The sequence below is a fragment of the Aulonocara stuartgranti genome, assembly GCF_965226115.1.
Source record: "Aulonocara stuartgranti genome assembly, chromosome: 20".
In the NCBI taxonomy this organism is placed as follows: Eukaryota; Metazoa; Chordata; class Actinopteri; order Cichliformes; family Cichlidae; genus Aulonocara; species Aulonocara stuartgranti.
This window is the reverse complement of record NC_138956.1, coordinates 21,468,325-21,488,684: the sequence shown is the minus strand read 5'-3', so window position 1 is coordinate 21,488,684 and position 20,360 is coordinate 21,468,325. Positions and strand designations below refer to the sequence as shown.

The window sequence follows — 20,360 nt, the reverse complement described above, 5'->3', positions numbered from 1 at the left end:
CCTCTTTGTCTACTCCACACACTCTGTCTCTTTCTCCCCGGCAAAAAGATTTTTTCTTGCTGTTTCCTTGGTAATCATATCTCCTCTTCTCTCCTTTCTTCTCTCCTCCCTAACTCTCTCATGCCTCCTTGATCTGTGCTCCTCTCTCCCCTACATGTGCACTAGTCCCTCTCCTCTCACCTCATTCCCTTAATAATTTTCTCCATTCCTCTCTACCCCCTTCATGTTTTCATACACGCTGAATATTTTTCTCTGTCACTCACGCTCTCTGTCTTTCTCTCCATTCATCTATCCCCTTTTTTCTCCTTCAGTCAGTAGGACTCGTGATTTACAGTCTGTCTCAGCTCTTCCTTGCTCACACCGGAGATATTAGAAATTTTGAGTGCCTATAGATCACAGCAGGGGGAGAAGGCGTGAGCCTCTGCTAATCAGCCCTAACAGAAGTGTGCAGCATTACAAATCTGGGCTCTCTCTTACAATCAGGCAGCATGTCTGGCTGGCATAACCCACAGCAGGGAATCAGAGGTCTGTGATGTCATCTTCAGCAGGTCTCCATTGTGTGTGCATTTAGGGGCAAACAGTGGGTTGGATGTTTGCTCTTATTAATGCAGAGGACACAGTCCCCTTTTCTATGCTGTGGTACTTTTATCCTTACCTCAGCTAACATAAGCGAAGGTTAATAGACGGTCACAGAGATTCAAACAATGCCATCTATGCTTAATAAGAGGCATCAGTCTCATACTGTGATTCTGCCATTAATTTGTTATTTAAATAAGGACATGTCAGCTTTTAAGGACATTGTTGAATTTGAGATCTGTTTTGCTTGTATGCTTACTGCAGCTAAATCTTTACCTGTAATCTTCTTCAGCTTTTCCCTCAAAGTATATGTGAATATATATTCATGTTCTGGCTTAATATCTCTTTGGCCAGTCTCCAGCACATGCATTTGTGTTTGACTAAGCGCAATTGAGAGACAGGGTACGGGAAAGCCTTCTTAGACTCAGCTGTTTCCTACCCACTAAAAATGACAGCTAAAACGTGACCTCCAACCTCGTGTCTTTAAGCTGTGGCTTGATAACCTGGCTGCTGTATGCATTACTCCAGTTTTAATGGAATGAAGTGTCTGTCATCATTGAAAGGGCCATGCATGTAATGCAAACAGTTCCTCATTAGTCTTTTTGCTTTGTGACGTTTTTTCATTTCTATTCAACACCGGCAATCTCGAGGTCAGCTCAAAGGTTAGAGTGATAAGAAAGTGGTGTCTTGAGATAATGACCAGTTTCCATTTACCTTTTCACCTTTTACACATATACTTAGTATCCATTTGTAACCTGCCATCCCCCACGTTTGTATAATTTGCTAACCTCACGCAGACTTCTAACTAAAGCTATTTTGCTTTGTTAAGATGTTCTGGGTTCAAACAGAGATTTTGAGGACAGACCATTAGCACTTCAAAAACAAAGACATTACTTGAGGTACAGTTATAATTTAATATGTAATAGATCTCCAAAGTAAGGCCTCTTTCTGGAGAAAAGTCAGCCTAAGGGAGCGAAAAGATATGAAAAAAAAAAAACCGTGGAGAGAAAAGTGGACAGAGAAAGTTTGTTACCCTTGCATATGTAGGCTTCTTCTTATATTGTGGCTACTATAGAAACACAGTTTGACTTTTGAGAATCTGACAGAAGAGCTGCAAGGTTTATAGAGCTTTCTTTTGTTGACAGCCATCAATGACTTGACTGCTGTCGTAGGCTGAGGTCAAGGCAAGATGTCAGTTGGCTCTTTGTGAAATGTAAAAAAAAAAAAAAAACTGCCCAGTATATCCACTTGTCCAGTCATTTCACCTCTTTTTGTGAAAAGGTTTTCAGCATTTCTGTTTGGCTTACTTTAAGTGAATTGGCCTTTATCCAGTGCTGCAATCAGAAAATATATAGCTACAGTAACAAAACTGATCAGGGTTTGTTTATTTGATGTGTTTATATGTATGTTCCTCCATCTGCAGCATGACCGTGTCAACTGAAATGCCACAGTAAGTGCAGACCTAAAGAGTTAAGTCATGGGCATTTACTACATCCCCCCTTTCTCTTTATATTGATATGTCAAGGCACTTACCATCTAAAAGGCAAAACCAACAACTACCTATTTAAACACAAGCATGAATGTGAGTCTTTTACTGTAGATTTTATTTACTTAGCTACCTCTGTTATAAAGAATTTCCCTTGATGATTCTATAAGAAATATTTCCTTTGGCTGCATTTTTAAGGCTGGTCTGAATGTGTTCCACTAACACAAGCTGCATTTTCTTTATAACTGTACGTAGAACGCAACTGGGAAAAACTGTATTTTGCCTCCTGTACGGGCAGTGCAGGTGTAACTTGATATACTTGTGTCTTTGTGTGTTGGAATGTGGTGGCATGCCGTAGGGCCCATGCCACCCCTCCATCCCATTAGCTGAGCCCAGCCCCTGCCTGTCTCTGCTTTAACCTTGGCCAGCAGGCTGGAGGAGAGGGAAAGTAATTCTAACCTTAAAAACCTGCTGATTAAAGCTAGTTTGGTGGAATTCGATTCCACTTAATACCTTTGGCTGTGAGCCCAGCTGGCTAGCATTAGCATCAACAGACACAGTGTCTTCAGTCAGGGAGACTGACGTGCATGGGCATGAGCGTGAGCTTCCTCTCGCATGTGTGGAAACGTATCTATAAATCCTATATCCTCTCGTCTGTCTTTTTACCTCTGTATTCTTCTTCCCGTCTCTGATCCTACTATTATTTCTCCCCCAACTCGATATGTAATTCTTGTATTCCAACTTCACTGCCAAGGTTTTTCTCCGGAAAATGTCTTTCCTCGGTTTGGTCTTGAATTTCTAGTTTTCCTCAGCCTCAGGAATGAAGCTAGACAGAGTAAAGGTATTCAGTGTTGCAAGTGGTCAGGGGTTTCTCTCTAACTGCCTCAGTCCTGTTATTGTTTTTCTCTTGAACTTGATGTATAGCTGTGTTTACACGTCCAGCGTGGCTAATTAATTCTCCTCTTCGGGGCCTGTTTATCAACTGTTTGTGTTTATTTTACAATGAGTATGCTATTTTTAGAGACAGTCATTTCCATAACATTTTTCCAGAGCATCATTTGTTTTGCTTTGTTGAGGAATTTAGGTTTGTTTTCCATTTTTCTCCTCAGCTCAGGCGCAGTCTGCCAATTCATTTTGTAGCTCGCTCAGTTTTGACTGATTTAGAAGCAGCAGCTGGTCTAGTGGAGAAGACTGGAGAGATAAATCTAAGCCTCTTTTGATTTATTATGTATAATGTCTCATCAGCCGTTGCTAAGGTCTTCAGATGCACTGAAGAATTATACCGTTACATCTTTACAAGTTGTGGCTTATTTAAAGGCGTATAAAGAAGAAAAACCTAATAAAGAAAACATAGCAGGGATAAAAAACCACTGCCATAGTGCCAGTGCCATACCAGAGCTCTGCATTTTCCCTCTCTCATTTCTTTACAGGCATCTACTGTGTATTATGGGCATTCTGGGCATAGTGCCACCTTACCAGACACTATAGATAATTTGATTCCCACTGAACGATTGGGAGAGAGCAGAGCGGGGAGGCTGACTGTAAAGAAAGCAGGTGAAATGCAGAGCATTACGGTATCAGTCGAAAATGAGCTCATCCTCCAAACTGGAAGTGGCACTTTTCAGCCCTAAGTCATCTAATCACATCTGTATAGAGCCAGAAATCGTTGGTTGATCAATAGTCATCATGGATGCTGTCAATGGCCAGGGTAGTTTGAATTTTGCATGGTCCATGAATCTCTATTGAGTATGGATTTTGTGTTCCCTCCATGGATGGGGTTGTATAGTACTGCCTGATTGGCTGCAGTGTGAGCTCTATTTATGCTGTTGTGCCCCAGGCTGAATCACCTGCCCCAGGCATCCATATGAACAGACATATGCAAACATGCACACAAACAGAAGTACACACACACAAAATGATACATTCCCGCTAATGAAGCAGTGAGCCAGAAGTGGCTTCACTAGGTGGATATCCATGTCAACAACTGTTTAATAGTGCAAAGCAAGTCATTCAATACAGCCAGGCCTAAAAAAAATTACACAAAATCCAACAGTAGGTTATGCTCATCCGGAGCAATGATAGAGTATGTGCGAACAAATGGTGAGAAGGAAATATTAGAGGATACATGAGTCTTACATAAAAAGATAGAACAATTCTACTTGAAAGAGTTGGCCTGACGTGATAAAAGGGAGCTGGATGGAGGGAAGAAATCATAAACAACAGGGTATTATTTTACGAAAATGCCAGGCAAGTTATCCATGTACGTGCACATTCCTGTGTGCCACTAAGTGAATGTGTATGCATGTGCGCTCTTCACAGTGGGACTAACAATCCCACAGAAAGACAAATGTGTGGCAGCTTCTGACAGTAACACGTTTGCATCACGGCAGGAAAACAGCAAATTGCCAACATAAATAAGGTGCCACGCTCTGATTAGGACTGTCTTCACACATCATTATGGTCTAATGAGAGAGTTTCCCCTCTCTCTCAGTCTCTTTATAGCTGCATGTCTGCTTGCCGTATTGCCTTCACAGACTTTGCATTTTACTAGCTCCTCTCTTGCTGCGCTTGACACCTGTCAGACATGATGGATGAATGTAAGTGAGGTGTCGCCAGGGCAACAGGCAGGCCAGGGGCAGTGGTGGCCTCCAGAGGCAAGACAGGTAGCCAGTGGTGGCTCTGCTTTTATATCTGAAGGCTTTATTTAAGACAAACTGTCTGGCCTGATTGCCCCGTGTGAACTGCGGTCCTGCCCTACTTCAGATGACACCCCAATTGGGAGGGGTTTTAGGGGGCGAGGGGGTCGACGGGTGTTTGGGGAGGGGTTCAGTCCTATAATACCCTCTCATTGGGTCATGCCAGCATTTCATTGCCTTGGCCGCTTGCTTGAGTGACAACACCAAATGAATTTGCTGCATCAGTGTCTGACTTTGGAGGACACACGTCGCTGTAACTCTTTTTTCTTGCTGTCCGCAGTGACAGCACATGAATACATTATGGACACACTACTTGTGAATTCTTCTATAAACTGCTCTGTGTCATTCTTCCGCTGTGCCTCATATTCGCACACGACGCCACACTAATAATAGATCCACATTTGCGTGGCCGTGTTTGTGAGCACGTATGCAATTATGTGGGGGGGGGGTTCGATGTTTTTGTATCAGTGTGCAAACGCTCTTCAAAATTACACATTGGGAAACTTTACTTTTTATGCGAGGACATGTGTGTATGTGTCTATAATTATGGTTTAATTGCTTGCCCTGCGATGTGCTGTCATCTGTCACAGCTCAAAGACAGCAAATAATGGTTCTGCTGCCATCACTTTGTCACCCAGACACTCAGCATGCAGAAAGCAGCAGAAACACCAGTAACTGATATGCGTCTTGAATTACTGATAAGCGCTCAAGTATGATGAGCTTTGTGTGTATGGGCGTGCTCGTGCTCTCAACATTTTCTTGGTATGCCTTTGTGTCGGGGTCTGTTGTGATTTCTTCTGTAAGTATGCATAAAGCTGTGTGCATGAGTGTCAAAGCCTGTGGTGTGTGAAAATGTATGATTCTGAGTGGGTGTCGTTTTGTGCTTGAGAACTCAATGTCTAATTTTGTGAGTTTGTGTGTGTGTGCAAATGTGTGTGTTTGTAAGAGTGAATTGGTGTTTATGTTACAGTAGAGTAAGGGTTCGCAGGCTTATGGATGTGTGTGTGTGTGGGGAAAATGTGTTTGATGCCTTGTGTATATCGGCAATGACAGGTGCAACAGTTGTGTTATGCTTTAAGCTGCTTGTTTGTCTGGCACGCTGCTTTGTGTGGTTGAGAAATGGAGTAAACAGAGGGAAAGGAAAGCAGCCTGGGGGCTAATTTATTCACTCCCCAGTCGCCCTAGTCACAGAGGCCTGTTGCACCGGCCCACCTGTCAATCCAGAGGAGCATGCCATACCGTTATACCATCCAACTGTACACTGCCACACCACACTCTCAGTGGGCCAAGCGCTTTAGGCTATAGCAGTATTAACCATGATATATTAATAAACGCTCTGTAATCAGAATGAACAAGACAGCAAGTTTTGGGTTTTTTTGAGCGACATCCAGAAGTTTGCAATTTTCTGTGTGCTGTGAAAGTGCAAAGTCGTATCAGTGCTGGCACTGAAATTTAAAGTCAAGCGTTACACAAACAGAAATTTGGCATTTCTGTTTGTAAGCACCTTTCACAGAACTTTCAACACATGACTGTAGTGAAATGCATAAACAGTTTAATGCCATATAGACCAGTGTCCTTTGTTGCATCACTAATCTCATGAAAAGGGTCCAAAGTAGAGTTTGTGACATAAATGCTCACGAAACTGCACAGGAGAAATGTGCGAGACGATAGCTGTTGTAGTCGACTGTAGTAATGTGATGTTCAGTTCACTGTGGGTGTGGGAGGAAGTGTCTGCCCATTGCCAGCGTAGAGTAATGGATGGCAGAGCTATGGGAGTGGGAGGAGGCATACATCCTTTTTCAGACAGCTGTAATGGATGAGAGTACAGCAAAAAATAAGAACAGGAGGCAGTCTGCATGCATTCACCCTCTCAAACTCTCACATGCAGAGTTCAGTAGTATTGAAATGAGTTCACAAAAGATGTGAATGGAACAATGGAACACCTGGTGAAACAGTCAAGGCTAATTTGACTCTTGTTAATTGGTCATAAGACTCCTATGGGTGAACATTCTGGATATACGCAGCCTCACACATGAGTTTGTACTTGTGTGTGATGTATTTGTGTTTTAACTGTGTAATGTGCCTTTTTTTATCCATTTGCCCAGTCTGTGTTGCTGTACAGTGCTAGCTGTAATTAACAAGGCAGTTTGATGTTGGCAAGCTACTTTCTATATATACAGGCAAATTTCTTCTGTAGGCCATGCATAGTTAACCAGGTTAAAGAAGACAAACACATAGCACACTTCAAGGTGCCTATTTATCATTAAATAATGTAGTCCTCTTTCTGCCCATTCACAGCTCCCCAGGAAACCTCCCTTTACTTACTCAACAAGTGTTGAATGATGATGCTGTACCTTCCTGTGAACATGTGCATATGTGCATGTGCACTTTGACTAACAGTGTATGTATCACCACAGCTGGTAGCTCTCCTAATTTCTCATCAAACATTTATACCAAAGAGGACTTGGATGAAGCTCAGCCCTCTCAGCCTTCTCCTCTGCCTTATTCCTCTGGGAACCAGGCTTCATGTCTAAAGAACAATCCATTTTACCCTTGCCTTTTCTAAATATTGTATCACACAAAATCACAGCCTGTGTCCTAGCTGGTGAGGGTTATGGAAGGAAGGAGTTTTGTAGACTTTTTTGTTGCTGCTGTAAACAAGCAAAAGCCCTGCCATCCCTTTAGGTCACCTGGGAGCCACGGCCATGAGTCTCCCAGAGAAGGATTGGGAAGGAGTGGGGATGGAAGGAGGTTAAGTGCTGCCTTGCTGCTGTTCCTCAGTGCGTGGTGCTTTGTTGCGTTTGCCTCTGCTGCCGGCTGGTGAAAAATGTCTCCTGGCCCCTCCGCCAGATATCAGGATGCGTTATCAGCCCCGCCTAGCTCTTTTCACTGTAACGAGCCCCCAGGCACAGTATTATCTGTTTACGATAAGGATATTAATAACACTGTGCTTTAGTTATGTGCAGGGTTGCCCCACGGGGTGATGGGGGGGTTGAAGTAAGAAACACCTGAATCATTCTGTCAAAGGTACTTTCCAAGGAGGACAGGATATAAGTGGAAAAGAGGGAGAGGGAACCGGGGGAGAAGTCATATGGTTATGTAGGGACAGTGATGAAATGCTGGTTAACCCATCCAGTTTCTCCCATCAGCTCACTGTCTTTGTTTTCAAGAACAATAGCTTGGCCATCTGCCAGCAGGTCCTTGTGGGAGTTATCATACGGAGAGAAGAGGTCAGGGTTTCAAAGGTCACAGCTGCCATGGTTAGCTGAGAGGTCGGTCTATTTCCTGGACTTTACTGTTGTGTAATGTGCTCTTTTTGTCTCCCTTTTCTGTCTTTCTCTGCTATCTCACTTCTGTCCAGTGTCTATATGGCTGCTACGTCCACTCCTCCATCATCCCCACCTTCCACCGTAGGTGCTACTGGCTTCTCCAGGTAAGAACTCCCCTTTGCCTCTTTTACAGTTCACCACGCTTCAGTTTACTGAAGACTCTAACTGCCAATTCACAAGAACTTGAATGAGTTGCGTGATATCACTTTCTATTTAACCGGAGCATTTTCTCGTGACAGCCAGCAGGGACACATCAACCTATCCCTCCACTACCCCCTCTCGGCCTTCTCTTTTCTCTTCCCAGCTTCCATTTTCCTTATCTTTCCCAGTCATTCAGTTTTCTGATGGCATTGCCCATACACGCCGTCCAGCACGGCCGGTATCTCAGTCAGCTAAAAGCTTTGCCATCTCCCCTGTCTAACAGCTGCAGTGATGGGCAGTAAAAGCATGATGGAAGAGGTTCCCTGTACAGTATAGTGTGCTTATTGTGGGTCGTCAAGTCTGCAGGCTGAGAGTGGTTGTAAATAGTAGTCCTTTGATCACCTACCCAATACGTCTCATCATTCTCGTTTAGCATGGCAGCTATTATTGTTGGAAGGTGTCTGATACAGCCATTCACACACCAACACACACACACACACTGTTTTAAGGGAGCATAAAGCATACACACAGAGGAAAGGAGGTTGTGGAGACTGTGTCTGTTTGTCTGTCTGTCTATCGATCAATCCATCTCTGTGTACAAGAAGAAAAAAACATCTGTGGGATAAATATACTTTGGCTAATGTGCCTCAGTTTAAAATTAAATGTGTGTACTGACTAGACTGAGAAAACATCATCACGTGCCATCGAGCCAATATCCCTTCCTCCCACAAACCTTACAACCATCCCTCCCCTCCCACATAAAATGACTGATAGTAAAACAGGAGAGCAGACCAGTGGGGGCAAAAGACAAAAGAGGAAAAACTAGGCTGAAAAATTGCTTAAATACTCTGGGAACGCTTAAAATAATTTGAGCGTTCCCACAGTAAATAAAAGCGTTCACACAAAAACTGTTTGTTTTTCTATTGCTTTATGTTGGCAGTGTGTGTGACAGATGGAAATAATTACTCTAGAAGATAAAAACATGACTCCACCTTCCTATTGGGATTTGAGCAAGCAAACCCACTTTGGTTGACTTCAGCCTAAATAATCTGGTGTTCATCGGATTACTTGCGGTGACAACCACATACTGGAAGTCTTTCATATCGCACGCAATAACCCTCTCTGTTCTCTCACGATAACAGTTTATTTTACCCTGCACTGTCCCTCACGAGACAAAATGAACATTAAGCAACTTTATTGAACTGCTCTGGCCTCTACTACCTCATCCATTGCACGGTGGTATGAGCAGCACCTCTTAAGGAAATCTTCAAGAAATCTTCAAATATTTTCTCTTACAGCTTTATTTCAAATGTTTTGCTACATTTCGTGAAACATTGATTAAAGTTCTGCACACTGAACATCAAAAACAGCTCAAAAATGCAGCAAACCACTGTAGTTATTTCACAAAAAGCTGTAACTCACCCAAGATGTTTAACTCAAAGCGTCAAGATGAAGTTATTGTGTCAATGAATAAGTCGTTGCCAGCAAAACGAGAGCTTCTTTTTTTCAATTGTGCAAAAACAGCGTGGTCAAAATGTTTAGCTATCTCATTAGAATGACTGGAATTTTTTTGCTCATCTTATAATGTCACTGACATTGAAAGCCTACTGCACCAGTCTATTATTATTCTCATGATAACTGGCTGCTTTTGTGTCAGAGTGAATACTCTTCAGATGTTGATTTCAAGAGCACAAGGTTTTACATTCTACTTTGTGAACCAAGAGAGCACTTACATTTGCATATAATGTGAAGAAAAACAGTTTTCTTTTCCCACAACAGCCACACAAGACAGACCGGTGCAGTAAACATGCAGCGCTGCTATAGATTATCGATACCCAAAAACTAATAAAAAAGTAAAATAATTATGGGAAGAGTAGACGTCCTGTCATGCCCATCTCATTCACCTCCCACCAAATGCGGTGCCTTGCAGTGGATCAGAAGAAGTGCTGTGTGTATGTGTATTTCACCTTCCTATATTGTGTTTTCTTGTCTTGGCTACACTCTCACACATCCTTATTCCTCTTCCACTTCCACGGCAGCCCCAACAGTGTTCACAAATTGTTGTAACTCTGTTGTGCTCAAGCACTATAAATACAGTATGTTTTACAATACTCATACTAATGACTTGCTCCTGTGTACTCAGCAGAATTTGACATTTAGAGTGGCTATTCTGCATGTGATGAGCTACACAATGAAATAATATTAGCATATTTAGGGGATGGCCTCATGATGGACCCCACCTCTCGCCCACACTCTGCTGGGATAGACGCCAACGGTCACTTATGAATTTATTATATTGCCATATGCATATGCGAGTAGTTACTGGCTGTTGGTATGCTTTTTTCATTTGTGTAATGGCTGAGATCCCCCTTTGGCCATTTTAGTTTAAGTGATTGGGGACAAAACCCACAGTCCTTGTTCTATGCAAAAATACTTTAATATCAAAACAATAGAATCAAATCATCCAAACCTACATTGTTTTTGGTCTTAAATCACCTTTGTGTGGTTCTACTGTTTCCCTTGTGTAGTGGAGGGATAGTAAGAGGGGATTTCATACTGAAGACTGTATAACTTTGGAAGACACCACTTGATTTGACTAATTCAGACTGCTGAATCTTCAGATTTTGTTCAGCTGAATTTCAGAATGAATATTAGCACCGAAGGAGAACTGTGGATTTCATCTTCCATCACCGACATGGCAATGCAGTAGTAAGGAATCTCTGTGGGGCCAGTTTAGAGAGGAAGAATTTTTCAGTGATGACAACACCCTTAACTTACATATGGGTATAATGGCATTGTTTTCAGACAGGCCTAGAATGTGAACATGCTCTTTTTTCTATCCTCTCTAGCCGAAGTCAATTTCAGAGCTAGAGGAGCATGACTCGAGGATGAAAAATAGCCACATTTCCAGGGAAAGTCAGGGGAAAGTTGCACTTGACACATACACAACACAAGGACACATGCAGACTTTCAGAAACATGTACACACCGAACTGAAAGTGAATAACACAGAGCTGAGGTCAAACTGGGTCACTCGCTTTTCAAAACTGCAACCTTCATTTTAAGCCTCGCTTTCTGCCAGCTACAAGATAGACGCACATAATCACTCATGAAATTTTGAAAAGTTCACTGACTCTGCCTTTCTTTCCTTTAACTGTAGAGCATCAGTTAAGAACAACTGGTTAGTGAATCCTTGGCCCCCATCTCTTACACTGCTCAGCAGTTCTTGTTACACCCACGGCTCGAGCTGCGTGTGTGCAGCTAACACATCCACTTGTTCAAAGGAATAAGCACCTTCTGCTGCCGGATAAAAAGCATTTATTTACAAACGTGCATTTTCTTTGGCACTAAGCATTTCTGGAACCCCAGATTTACATCTCTTTTCAGGCAGTTTATTGCAGACCATCTGGGCTGACAAGAAACCACAGTCACAGTGATACAGTGATACCAGAGGTAAAGGATTACACTTCAGGCCATATCTCTGCAGATGCAGATAGACCTTCAGCACCTCTGTCTTTTCTTGCCACTTTCATTCAGACAACTGACAGTCAGCCTGGTTACAGTCTCTTTCGTATTCTCTTTCTCTCTTTTTCCACCTTCCTCTAGTCTCTGAACTCTCTGTCCCTGACTCCCTGTGTACCATTTGCTGTGTCCATATGAGATTTGCAGGCAGTAGTCTGTCAACAGCAGAGCAGCAAGGAGACTGGAGCTCCCAGAGCGGCAACAGGGAAAGGTCACCAGTGAGTGAAAAATGTAAATATTCAGCCATCCAGCAGCCACAGTCACGGAGAGACAGGGATGAAAATAACTCCTATTACACACCACCGACAGGGAGGGAACACAGAGGACAGAGAGGGTAGAGACAGACTGTGAATGAGAGAGTGAGATGGACACAACTTTTAAAAAGTTGAGCTGAAAAAAAACACACTGCAGGGCGAGTTGGAGAAAAAGATGCATTTAAAGATTTTAAGGAAGAAAAAACCTATAGTAGTATAGAGCGAAAGAGGACAGTGTGTCAGTATTTTTGGATATGTGTGTAACAGTGCAAGAAATCCAGAAGGCGAGAAATGAGAATGACAGACGGAGTGAGGTTAGTGAAAGGTGTTTTAGGTAGGGGGTGGAGGGGGTTAACCAGTGGGTGTGTGCCTCTTTATCCACTCTTTATCCACTCTTTATTGAGTCAAAGCCTGGGTAATGAGACAGGGGACAGGAATAAAGACCTGCGAGGGGGGTCTTCTCTCATTCCATTCATTTTCATTTGTTCTTTTCACCTCTCACTCTCAATCTGCTCATTCCTGCCACACTACCTCCACCTCTCTATGGCATTAGACCACTTAAGAATGTCTGGCCCATCCCCGCAAATGGCTGAGACTGAAGGAAAGTACCACCACAGTTATCTGGGGTTGCAAACAATGAATCCAAATTGCTGCTGAGACAGATAGCTGCTCAGAGCGGACTGTGTGGGTTTTTACTCCGAAAAAAGTTCCCATTTCAGTGGATTTGTTAAAAAAAAAGAAATAATATTAAAACTGGGCTCTGTGTGATACTGTGGTGTGTTTTCAACATTGCTAACAAAAAATAGGCGCACAATTCTCCATAAATATCCTGGGAATGTCTGGCCACTCTTTAAATGCTGTTAGTTTTTCCCAAAAGTGTGCATAATTAGATAATTAGATACACCTTACACAGAGTCTTTCTAGGTACAACGTGTCATGGCACACACATACACACACTCAGTAACACAAAGGATCTTGCCTGTCCTGGTGGCACTGATTGATTCTATTGCTCCGTGTCCCCTTCTCTTGTTTAGTGCTAATCGAATGTAATTCCCTGCTTGTGCCTCTCCATCAAATCAGACAGTGGAGTTTGTGCTGGCCGGCGGGGGCACAGAGGTGGGGATAATTATGATATTAATACGGAGGGGGTCTGAGGGGAAACTTCATTTGTCCCGCTGCCTGCCACGAACACAGAGAGGGGTCAATAGCCTCTCCCGCTTTTCCTACTTTAAAGAGGAGGAGAGAGGAATGAGATAATGAAATGACTAGTAAGGCAGGAGGGAATGCTGACGACCTTGTTTCTTCACAGCTATCACTTTCTCTCTCTTACCTTCCTCAGCTTAGGCCACTCTGCTCTAGTCTCTGTCTCACATGAATACATTATTAATATCATCATTCACTGCAGTTACATTTTTCTTATTACATTAGTCCTTCAGAGTATAATGACTTTGGAACCACTTGAATTAGTGTTATGTAGGAAAATGAGTTGTCACTGTTGTCCCTGTGATCATTCCAGCACTATTAGAAAGTATTTCAGGTATTTTAATTTATGTAATAATTCAAAGGTTACCTAATTGGACAGGCAGAGTGATAACTTTGTGATTAAAGAGAACTCTTAGCGATGTAGGCTCTGTGGTGCTGTCCATGGTGCTGAATCCTACCCTCTTCTTCTTTTAATCTTTTCTAACTGTTCAACACATCAGAGCCCCCCCCCCCCCTTTTCTTTCTTTTTCTTTTTTTTTTTTTTTACACTTTTTTCCCCCCTTTTTGCTCTGTTGATGTATCAAAACCACCCGGTGCTTTTGAACTCCCAAGGTATTCACTTCCTATGACAAGCTCGCCAATCTCTTCAGATCGATACATCTGGGCCAGTTCTGTCAGCACATCATGTTCACGGGCCAACACCTACTCATCAGGCCTCATGCCTCATACTCAGCAGCAGTGAAGACAGAGGCCTTTTCCCAACCTAGTTAACTGAATGGGAAATGTTGAGCAGCTCCTTTGCTGTGCTGATCCGTCGGTTGGTGTGTAAGCAGGATACAGTAGCTCCAGAGTGGACATGCCTGCAGGCTAAAGGCAGACAGATGGATTCTTTATATCTACCAGAGTCTTCTATTCATTCGGATCAGTTTAGTTGCCTCTGCGTTGAGCACTGGGAGACAGGTGCCGGATTCGTAGTGGCTCAGGTGATGTGTGATGACGGAGCAGAGCTGTCAGGTCCAGATTCACATCAGATACGTCCAGACTACGCAAAGCTACATAATGAATATTTCACTGAGATAAATCATGGATGAGCCTGGGCATCGTTCTGTTGATTTCACTCAGAGGGTAGAGAGTCAGAAAAACCTGGTGAGGCTTTGACTGGCTGTCTACAACCTCAGGGCAAATGGAGGCAGTAAAAATATAATTGCCTTTAGCTATGCAGTCTGTTGTTTGTATCAAATGGAAATGCACCTCTACAGAGTATTAGCTCAGATTTATAGCATATGAATTTGACTGCAACACCTGACATTACTGTTCAATTCCAAACCTCAACGCCGGACTGGCAGGAGAACAGGTGGCAGAATGTGCTATGGGAGCGCACATCAGTGTCTGCACATGCTTGTCTTTCTAGGTATGTGTGTGTGTGTGTGTGTGTGTGTCTCTGTGCAACAGACTTTGCTACTCTGTTACTGCACTATGGTGGGAAACCATGGTGCTCTCGGCAGGATGCTGCTGCTGGCAGGCCCCTACTCTCGCAGCCATGAGGAGAACAGCTGCTTCACGAGCATGTCAGGGTGTGAGCCATGTCCCTGTGGCTCCCCTCATTTTCCTCACTTCTCCTCCTCCCGATGTGCAGTCACACAGACACAGTTCTTTTGACGCTAACCTTCTCTTTTTACAATACTCATAAACATTCAAATAAGTTTCTCCCCCTGCTATCAACTCTGCTTCTTGACCTCTGAGCACATCTGCTGCTCCCTGTTTCTACTCAGTGAGAAAATAGTTCGAAGTTTGTCTCTGCCCAGAACAGTAACACTGGGGCTTCTGACCTCTAAACAAATTGAAGGTTATACTGGTGCTTAATTAATGGCCCCTACTGGAGCACAATCTCTCCATATGATGAAAGGGAGAAGTTGAGCTAAACCCTAGAGGCACCGGGCACCTCCTTTGCTCCTGGCAGACTGATCTGTTCCTCAGTGCCTGCGACCTTTTCTCTAGGCCCGTCGCCTAGCCCACCAGCACCGCCAATTATCACAAATCCCCCGCTGCATTTGTCTTGCCATTTTCACTCTGCAGCCAAAGAGGCGTGCGTGACCATAGACTCATGCAGCCTCCTAACCATTCTGAATCCACACAGAGAAACAGAGGCCCACAACAGGTATGTGGTGCTTAAATAATTCAGTTATCCTGAAAGGTTAAGGCTCCGCCAGTAAGGCGAATTGACATTCATCTTGCTCAAGAGTCATGCACCCGATTTCGGGTAAAGTACCCATCGACATGTTTACATTTCGAGACTTCAAGATTGATATTGACACCAGTATTTTACGTTATTCTGCTCTGTTCACTGTCCAGTGTGAGCTAAAACAACTACAAAGTCCTGCAACCAGAGCCGAAAGCAAATATCTGAGTCTGAGTTAGCGAGTGCAACAAACCCTGCTCCTGATTTGATAATATCTTCTGTTCCTCTGTAATGAACATTCTCTTCAGCAACCATTTGCTGCCTCTACCATATTAGATAATAAGAAATCTCTGGGAATTGTGTCACCAGGCAGTCTTATTTGTGTTTACTTTCTGCCTGTGCGTGTGAGAAAGCACAGAACATCAGTGGATTCACAATAAATCTGTGCTGGGCCTATCTCATGTCAAGCCATGCGTCTGCCTTTGTCACTTTGCAGGCTCAGGCGTGATGGCAGAAGTGTGCACGCATCTCCCAGCTTCCCAGAGAACACTGGTCACAGCTAATGACCAGAACTGTCTGATTTGTCCTGCCCTGATTACTCCTCTGAGCCCCAATTAGCCGTGGATGAGGGCTGACATCCCGACACGATCACTTGGACGTGTCATAGTGGGAAAGATGAGCCAGGGAAAGAAAGGAGAGAGGTAAGGGGGGAAGACAGGGAAAGTGAATGTTACAAACAAAGAGTAGCAAGAGAAGTCAGCGTAAAAGCTCTGGTAGGGCCAGAGTCATTCATTCTGCATTCAGTCAGATATTGATCTCAATTCCCCTTTAACCAGCTACCACTCATCAATGTACAAACCAACAGCTCTGATTGCAATTTCTATAATTGGCAATTTTCATTGTAAAAATCAGTCTCTGTGAGAGTGTTAGCTGTATCTATTCTGAGACAGGTTGATTTCTCTGTGGGTTAGGGATGAAGAGACTAAGGACTGTTTGTGGAAAGGATATAAGACAAAGTATTAGGTCAGTGTGGTCGAATCAATTTACTAGCTAAAGTGAACACTGAAGTCCTGAGAGCCTCAACCATGTTTTATAATGAATTAAAAGCAATGCAATTTCTTTTCCTAATTGTCAGTAACAAACTCTGTCATGAGCATTGCCATACAGTATCTGTTGCTTCCAATAAATATTCCTCTTCTTCTTTTCACTCCTGCCATCTTTCCCCGTCCCCTCTTTATTTTTGTGTCTTTATTTTTGTCTGCCACTGCGTCTCCCCAGGATTGCTGAGCTATTGCCCCTCTGCATGTTTTGAGAAAAATCTCTTTTTTGGCCTCCACTCTCTCCCTCTCAGTAGGGGGCAGTGCAGAAGTAACTACAAGGGCATATAAGCCTTCAGAGTCAAACCAGACTTCTTTTAGTCTTTTTTGATCTGAGTAGATGTCATATTGAACACACACGCACACACACACCCTTCAATGGAACGGCTCTGCTCCTATCCCTGTCTGCTCTCCCATCTCAAAACACACCCACGCAAACCTGAGAAGACACAGAGAATGAGAGGAGGAGGAGGGAAGAAGAGGACGACGAAAGCAAATTGCGGAAGGGAAAGAGAGGCGCAAGAAACAAGAGGTGGGAGGGGTGGCAGTGCTTTGAGAATGGGGATTAGAGTTAGGAGATTAGAGGTAGAAGATGATATCATTTGGTAGAGATGAGCGGGAGCAAACGAGCAGTGCAAATCACCTAACGTTAACGAGCTGCCTCATAAATTACTTCAGCCAAGTGTATGCTTCAAGCTGAATCTGGAGAGGGCTGCATAGTGCAAAGGAGGCATATTGCATGTACTAGTCCCTTCCAATACATAAAGGTGTTTTTTTCCCACACAACCCATAGTCAAATCTTGGCTTCCTGGTTTAAGTCAGACTGTGTATCCATTATGTGGCATCCAAACCATCATACAACTTCCATGATATTACTTTATCGTGATCTTTGTGGTTGTTTGTCCTTCAGGCAGTCCACACATAACGTGTGTTGATTCTGTTCTTGTGAACGTTATATATCAGGGATGCCTTAAAGAATGCTAAAACGTTCACTAGATCTAGATCTGATAGTGGTGATCAAAACTTAGGTCAGTGTCACTGTGATTTCATATCGGTCCTATTTTTGGTAACACAAATATCAATGTCTAGATAGAGCTCAAGAATGCATGCACTAACTTTGACTTCTTCACAAAGACATCATAATTCTCTGCTTAAAACAGGAGAACATCGCAGCTCGGGATCATGAGACTATGACATCCCTTAGAAATCACAGGCTATGAAAAGGGTTTCCGTGTTTAGTGACTTGTCTTTTAGGAATAAGTCCACTTTCTTCACTTTCACTCTCTGGAAGACAACCAGGACAGCTGGCCTTCTGTCCCTGCACCACAAGTTCATTATTTTGCTGATACAGAGCTTCAGGTGAATGTCCTTGCATCATTTGGTGAAGCTCTTTATCAGCCTTTTTCACCCTATGAGCATATCCTCCACCATAGCAAGTTTTATACTGGAATCATATATGTCAGTGATACCCAAATAAAATAAATTAAACACTTTATGTTATCTAAGTTTCACATATGGGTTTGAGCAGATATTATGTAAACTGCATAATACTTGATCAGCATAGGAATGTACCACAATGTAATTTTAGTGTTCAAATTCCTTAAACCAAGTCATTTGACATGAAAATGTATATAAACCTGCATTTTTAGAGAAGGAAGACAGGCAGAGTAGGGATATAGATGGATGACAACGACTTTTTCTGTTGTCATGTTATTAGGGGGGGTGAGGTTGTGTAGGTTAGAAGGGGAAATATACATTTCTATTTTAGCCAGGAGCAGAATGACTTTCACTGGCTCGATTCTAAATATTACATGACTTCCTGACGGCAGTGTGCTGTCTGAGGCTCTGTTTGGCCTGGTATTAACCTGTCCGGATAAATCAGCCGTTTACAAAACTCTATGCCTCTATCCAAAGTACTGTTTCTTCCCTCTTGCTTCCCTTATTTCAGTGGCCCTCTAGCTGCTTCACCTATTTCTTATGCACCATTTCTGCCTTTAGACGGCTTGCTATGGTGCAACCCATTTTGTCTGTGTGCAGTGTGTATATGTGGAGTTACTCTGTGGTCCTCTGCCAAGGCCCCTAACGTCATATGCAACCTGGCAGGTGACAAATAGTTTTTTAATTGCTTGCACCAGGAAAATCATTAGTCTCTTCCCTTTCCTTGGTGGGACCGGGCAGGACGTGTGTGCAATAATAATAGCCTCAGTCCGGTTTCCAGTGTGCTATTTTTGGAGCGAGTATTTTAAGGGCCGTCTCTGTATATGCCTCTGAACGTGTGTACGTATAGTACGTCTGTGTGACTGTTTATGTGCTTATGTGCAGCTGTGTAAGTGCGTGAATGTACACACACCTAGTAAGGGTGGGCTAAATGGTCCTGAGGTGCTTTTCCTTGGTTGTGAGAGAGGAGAGTGTGTTTGTCAACCCTGTTCCTGCCTCATGAGAGTTTTTCTCATTGCTGTTGCTATTCCCTAGGAGCGTGCTGTTTGTCTCTGTGTATGTGCGTTTTTCTGTCTGCGAGTGTGTGTACCTCTGCGTCTGGCAGACTCTGGCCTAGGCCATTGTGCTATAGTGCATTACAGTAGCAATCCACCGACACAGTGGCCGGCCAGATGAAGCCGTCCAGTTTATGGAGCAACCTGCAAACTCCAGCTGCTTTTGGTTGGGATTGTGCTTAGTGCTGAGATATAGTATTGATTTTCTCTCCTCGGTGCCCTTGCCATCCCTGCGTAGATATGCACCAGTGCTCAGCATCCATTCACTGAGAAAGGGGGGGGGGGGGAGGGGGAGAGAGCAGAGGATGATGTTTATGTGGCGATACTGACCCCATTCGTTCACACAGAAAAGGCGTGGAACGTGAAGTGGCTAGACAGCAGAGGGGAATTGAGTTTGTGAGGCTCAGATTGCAAGATGAACCCTGAATTTGATTTCTCTGTTATACAAGCATTTGTTATTATATAGCTCAACGTCTGAGGGTGTTTGTGTGTCTGGTGTCTTGTATGGGTCTATTACATGTGTGGGTTTGTTTGGATTTATGGGTCTAGAAGGATGCTGGTGTGCGTGCACATGGGTTTTAGCAAGCAGGGTACATCTGTGTGGTTGATCTTCTGCATTTTTGTCTTTGCTTTGAATCTCCCATCCTCATCCTCCATTCCTTCAACAACACGGTAAAACCAAAAATCAAAAACACGTTTAGACATTATTTGAAATTTTTCTGTGGAACCCCCCACCTCTCCCCGGCCGCACTGCAGCGTTTTAAGTAATGGCAGTGGCTCGTCTCGCAAAATATTTCATAGATAAATGATTCAACTTAAAAATCCTATCAGGTATTTTATAAAAATAACAGTGTGTGACCTTTCTATGAATTTTAATCTGGCGCATAAAAAAAATCTTTAAGCAATGAAAACCGAATTGAGCCTTTAGACTGCTAGTGTTAATGATACCTTTAGGTGTAAAGTACGTCAAGCATAAAAGTTCCAGTAACCACAGTGCTCTTGTCTTTGTCTCACATACGCGGGTCACATACACTGTTTTTCAAACCATATGAGAAATGCTAGACAGCCAGTACAGAAAACATTCCTCCCATTCAGTCTTTTTAGCTGTCTTTTACTAAAGGACAGTTTTTGTTCTCATGTCTGATAAATTGTATAGTTAGAAGTATCTAAGTATAAGACTATAGTGCTTGTTATGAGTACTATACATACACTGTTCATACTATACATCCTCCTGTGACTGCTAGTGGATAGTTTCTCTGTAATTCTGTCTGGCTTTTAACTAATAATATAGGTACAAGTGCATTAAGATGACTATTGTTTGACTATTGTTGTGAATTGGCATAATTGGGTACTAATATTTTTATGTTCTATCAACAAAAGGTTTAA

General features: G+C 43.1%; 1 protein-coding gene across 1 annotated transcript in view; it reads left to right on the top strand.

The window, feature by feature from the left end:
• The window catches only part of camta1a (calmodulin binding transcription activator 1a), a 278,847-nt gene that overhangs the window by 208,368 nt on the left and 50,119 nt on the right, over nt 1-20,360 (top strand). The window contains 1 exon segment of the mRNA XM_082517771.1: nt 8,120-8,191. Within this exon segment, the coding sequence (XP_082373897.1) occupies nt 8,120-8,191 (72 nt within the window).